The 5557-nt window shown below is 34.0% G+C and overlaps 1 protein-coding gene across 3 annotated transcripts in view; it reads right to left on the minus strand.

The window, feature by feature from the left end:
* Positions 1-4793, minus strand: part of LOC110030710 (probable zinc metalloprotease EGY1, chloroplastic) — a 12215-nt gene extending 7422 nt beyond the window's left edge. The window contains exons 1-4 of one of the 3 annotated variants that reach the window (XM_020733581.1): positions 4269-4793; positions 2010-2471; positions 1277-1417; positions 647-748 (exon numbers count right to left, since the gene is read on the minus strand). In XM_020733581.1, coding sequence (XP_020589240.1) covers positions 647-748; positions 1277-1417; positions 2010-2471; positions 4269-4604 — 1041 coding nt within the window. In that variant the 5' untranslated portion in view covers positions 4605-4793. The remainder of the gene's footprint in view (positions 1-646; positions 749-1276; positions 1418-2009; positions 2472-4268) is intronic. The other 2 variants (XM_020733580.1, XM_020733582.1) reach the window with 2 other exon arrangements.
* Between the last annotated feature and the right edge of the window lie 764 nt (positions 4794-5557).

Consider the following 5557-nt stretch of genomic DNA (forward strand, 5'->3'; position numbering starts at 1 on the left):
ATATATATGTATATATATATATATACATATGTATAGATATAGATATCCTTTAAGAAGAAATTTGCTCTTCAAGACTTGCTTCACTATGCTGTAATTGTGTCATTAACATGTTTGTTAAACATTACACAGAAATTGAAACCAAATTACATACATGCGTAAAAATGAAAATCTTTTTTTTTTCTTTTTATCCCTACATTACATGCGAGTTCTCTTGACTTATAGCATGTTGTAAGTAAGGCATGTTGAGCCTTGAGCCTTTGCATTAACGCTCTTCATAGCATGAGAATATAACTTGATCACAAGCATGGAGCAAATACAATTCACCACAATAATATTTTCTAGGGGCATTGACATACATACCACCCAATTCCCATGTATTTACATATCTAACATCTAAACTTCACTCTTTAAATTTATACCGGCCAAATATTTCAAATCACATAAAAAATATCACCATTGAACTTCTAAAAAGTGAATACACCTTTTCATGCATAGATAAGTCGGCATTTATGTAAAAATTGAAATTTGGGTGTTAAATATTTAAATGCAGAGGGATTGATTGGTATGTATGTAAATATTCCTATTTTCTATTCCATGCTCTGCATAGACGAGGTGGCATTTATGTAAATTTTGTATTGATGCTTACATGGGTGATTGCACCAAAGCTACCTAGTGTAATATTTGGAATGAGGAAAGGAATGCCCAACCTCACTTTCTTAGAAAATGCCACTGCAAAATGACCAATCTCCTGTAGCAAAAATAATGCATCATCAACCTAATAGAATAACTAAGTTGTGAGAGAATAAAAGGCAGAATTGAAAATTACTATTTATATAAAAATTAATCATCAATTCAAAAGAAAAAAAAAACCCAGAAACCACTTCAAGGTTGCTACCACTCAAATTATAGTGCATAAGCATAGCTATATTCCTTGAATAAGGAGTCAATTAACTATGCTACCACTTCAATGTTCTACAAAATGCAGTTATCCGGTTTATGAGAAAATATTCCTTGAATTTTGAATAAGGAGTCAATTAACTATGCTTTCACTCAAATTATAGTGCATCAAGATTGACGCCTGATAGATGAGATTTTATAATCATTTTAATGGAGTAACATCATCATTTTTCAGCACAAAAGAAAACTGAGATGCTTTCAATCACATTTTGTAGAACAGCAATGAGGAAATCTAACTATATAATAATTGAAACCAATCCAAGCAAAGAAATCAATGATAAAAAAGTGCTTAACGAACTTGTGATGCGAAGAATTTTACATGAATTAGCTGAACACATAACACGGTGTACGCCAGAGGTAAAGCAGTTTCAATATAGGGGTATAGAAGTTGAATTTCAGGTGGTTCTACAGCATTCGGATCAGTGAAGTACTGCACTACCGCGGGAGGAAGACTGCTAATCTGCAAATATATTTCATCATTTAAAAATATATTAAATAATTCATATATAATAACCAAACAACACTGGGATATAACCCACAAAAAAAACGCACATATCACATAATTCTTATGTATTTACATATCTCACACCTAAACTTTCATATTTACATTTATAGCACTTTAGTACTTCAAACCTATGCATAAGAAGATGTAATTTTCTTTTAAAGTGTTAATAGTGCTACTTTTGTTGTGATATTAACGATCTGAGTGTTGCTTGTATAAATATGAAAGTTTGTGTGAGCAATGAAAATACATGAGAATTGTGTGCTGTATGTAAATGCCCAAAAAAAGGGCCATTTACATACATTTTACATAACTAGTTTAAGACTTATAAATTTTACTTTTTCTACATTTATACCACAAAAATCTTTCATATCACTTCAAGAATGCCACTATTTTAACTTTTAAAAGCTAAAATACACACTTACATGTATAGATGAGGTGACATATATATAGATGTTAAATAAGTTTAGGTGTTAGATATGTAAATACATAGAAATTGAGTGTTATGTGAAAAAATCATCTAAAAAGAAACAAAAAATAATAATAATACCTGAGATGCAATTCCAAGCTCTAAACAAGAACCAATAGTCAGAACAAATAGGAGAAGAGCAATAACATATTGCCATAAAGTGGTTGGTCCTGGCTCCGAAACTTCTTTTCGCAGCAACCCAAAACTCACTCGAGGTCCACCCTGAGGGTCTGGTCCTTCAGAATTAGGTTCCTCCACCATAAATAGATTATATTTGTTGCCTACGACTTCTCGGAGTTTATGTTGAAGTTTAGCAAAAACAACTTCCCTCTTTCCCCGCAAATTTCCGAGAAAAAGAATTCCTTCGTTAAGATCGCCAAAAGCCTCCTCTCTGGTCGCCCAAAATGTGGAATAGCCAAAAAGATTTTCCTTAATCAGCTTCACATCGGAGGGATCAACCTTTTCAGGCCCAAGGAGTTCCATCAATTTGAATGAATCAACCTGAAAGCTGTTGTAAACCGTCCCTTCTAAAGAGATAGGTGGCTGAAAAAATGAACAAGAAAACTTACATGTGTTATATTATGAGGTTGATTTGACACAAGAAGGCAAGGAGATGTACAAGCCAAAAAGAAGTCCATGAAATAATAACGGAGAAATGTGTCAAAATAGTCCCCTGACTCTTTGCAAGGAGGCCATTTACGTCCCAGAGTCTATAAAAATGTCAAATTAGTCACAGACTCTTTAAATTGAGGCTGAAATAGTCCTCTGTAGAGTCTAAGGGTGTAAGTGAGTCATGCCGACTTGAGCTCGGCTCGATAAGCAGCTCATGAACTGAACTCGATGAGCTAACAAGTCAAAGCTCAAGTTAGCCTCGACTTGACTCGTTGGCTCGAAAACCGGCCCGTTTAAAAAAATAGTAATATAAAATATACTCAATATATATTAAATTTAAATATTTTATCTTTAAAAGTATTTAAAAAAATTTAAAAATAATATTTTATATTTTATTTTAAGTAAATTCTTATTATTTCTTTCCTAATTGCTCATTCTATATATCATTTTATTATGAAACTAATTTAAATTATTTTTTTTTTCACATTTATATTAAACAAGCAGCTCGTGAACCGGCTCGAACTCATGGACTTAAGCGCAAGCTCAAACTCAAATTCGATAAAATTAATCAAGCTCAAGCTCGACTCGACTCGTTTACACCCGTACTTTAGCCTATATTAAGAGAGTTTGAGGCCTATTTGACTTATATCCAACTCATATATTAGTTCCAGAGAGTTTGAGGCCTATTTGACTTTCAAGCTCAAGCTCGACTCGACTCGTTTACACCCGTTCTGGAATAAAACATAGGACCTCTGTGAAGCAACATTAACAAAGACTAACTGCTCATCAGGCAAAATGTCTCAAATTGTAGTTGGAAAGATGGCGAGGACTAGTTATTATTCAGCGGGTAATAGAGGAAGAAGTGATTGTTTAACCACTAGAATAGGGGCACTTATTTTTGGCGGGGGCTTTCTTAAGGTTCAACTTGGCTTAAAAGCAACGAACCAGACCAAGAGAGGCTAAGGACTTGTTTGGGATAACTTTTTCTTTTAAGTTTTTGTTTGTTTGATTTTTTTGCTTTTATTTTAAAAACATATTTGTTTAGTGCAATTTTTGTATGCTTTTATCCTTTATTTTCAAGGGCAACTTAACTAGTTTTTAAAAATACTAAAAGGTTATTTTCAGTATTTTTAAAAACAAATAACTATGCTATAACATAAAAACATGTTTCATTTTAAGGTAAAATTTAAACAAAAAATAAATATAATAAAATCAAAATGATTTAAACAACGTTTTGTCTATCCACGCTTTAATATGATGAGCTCAAGCAACGTTTTGTATGATGAAATGATTTAAACAATATTGTGTATCAAGCTTTTATCTATTCTTTATACTTCGTTTTTTCTATTATCATATAAGGATCTGCACAACAACATAAGGCATAATTTAACAAGTTATTTTGCAATAATGAATTTTATTAACTTAGGAAATCATGTAACTAGCTCTGGACAAACATTTAAGCTTCCATTTCAAGCAGAACAAAAAAGTTTCTAACAAGCAATTCAATTCGCAACAAAACCCTAAGTCTTCCTTCGGATTGAAGGAATGCAAACAAACTGAAATAAAACTCAAACCATTCGTTGCTTCATTGTGAATCTACAACCACTGATTTGAACTTTTCAACTTCATTTTCATTCAAAAACACACAAAATGATTAAGAAATTTCCAAAAAAAAAAAAAAAAAAAAACAGCAATGGGGTCAAAAAGAAACAAAGAAATATAACATACCCTCGAATTAGAAACAGATGCATGAGCCCGCTCAGGCCGTGCATCATCATCACCACCGCCGCCGCCGCCACTCCTGTGCTCCACTTCTTCATCAGACCTACTCGACGACCCCGGCCTTCTATCCTCCTCTCCCTCGCCATCGCTCAACGAAAAACACCTAAGTCTATCAAACCTCCTCCTCATCCTCCGCACACTCCAGTAAATTGCCAGCGACCTCTTCTCACACTGCACGCAGAGCTTCCTCCACCTCCTCCGCTCCCTAAATCCTCCGCCAACGGGCAGAAGACGGAACCCGTAGCTCAAATTAAGGAAGCTGGAGCCCGGAAGAGTCCCCATCGATCAGGTGCTTCACAGAGGTCCTAGAACCCTAACAAAGTAGACATCAGATCTGTGATTTAGGGATCGGGGATTCGTGCCGGCGGCCGGAACTGCGCGACTCCCAGTGTTTCCGCTTCAAGTTGGGTCGGGCTCTCACATGGAGTGCGTCGAGTGGGGCCACGGAATGCCACGTGGCAAGTTGCTAGTGATTTGTTCTGGATAGTTGATCCTCCCTCGGCGAATACATTTTTGATGAATGATTAAACAGTTAAATTTATTAATGAGAAAAACACGCATGTTTATCCCATAATTTTTTTTTTGGGGGGCATTTCAAGTAGATGCCACGTAATTCTTATATATTTATATATTTATCTTCGCATACGTCTAAAACGGAGCCTCTGAAAGGAAGCATATTTAAGTACGTCAAATGCACGTAAAATTGTGTTTATATGAATGTTATTTAGAAAGTATTGTAGGATAATTTCGCTGTTATCGGGGTTAATATCCTCAATAACCCACGAAATCTTTGAATAACAGGAAAAAAGATGAGCGCCAAACTTCGAAATATATTGGGAGGTTATTGAGATGTTATTGTGGTTAGTGAGAGTGACGAGGAGCATTAGTATTAAGTTTGATAATTTTGCATGTTTGATATGTGTATTGCAACCTAGCTTTATTATGATTTGTATGTGTTATTTCGGTTATGGACTTCCTTTATATATGTGACCGACGGACTTGTTGTATGTCTATTATATGAGTATTTTAATTCAGTTATATTAGGTGTTTCTTTTGTTCCTATTTACCAAACATTTTAACATGTCAAACAAAAATTTAAGCTTGGGGGATGTAAGCTTGTGCATAAGTAATTTTCTATATCTAAATTTAAGATTTAAAAATATATTGTAATTGGATAATATAAAAGTAAATTGATTAAAAAGGACATAAATAATCATTAACTATTGAATTCAATA

The sequence above is a fragment of the Phalaenopsis equestris genome, unplaced genomic scaffold (genome assembly GCF_001263595.1).
Source record: "Phalaenopsis equestris unplaced genomic scaffold, ASM126359v1 Scaffold000754, whole genome shotgun sequence".
Taxonomy (NCBI): domain Eukaryota; kingdom Viridiplantae; phylum Streptophyta; class Magnoliopsida; order Asparagales; family Orchidaceae; genus Phalaenopsis; species Phalaenopsis equestris.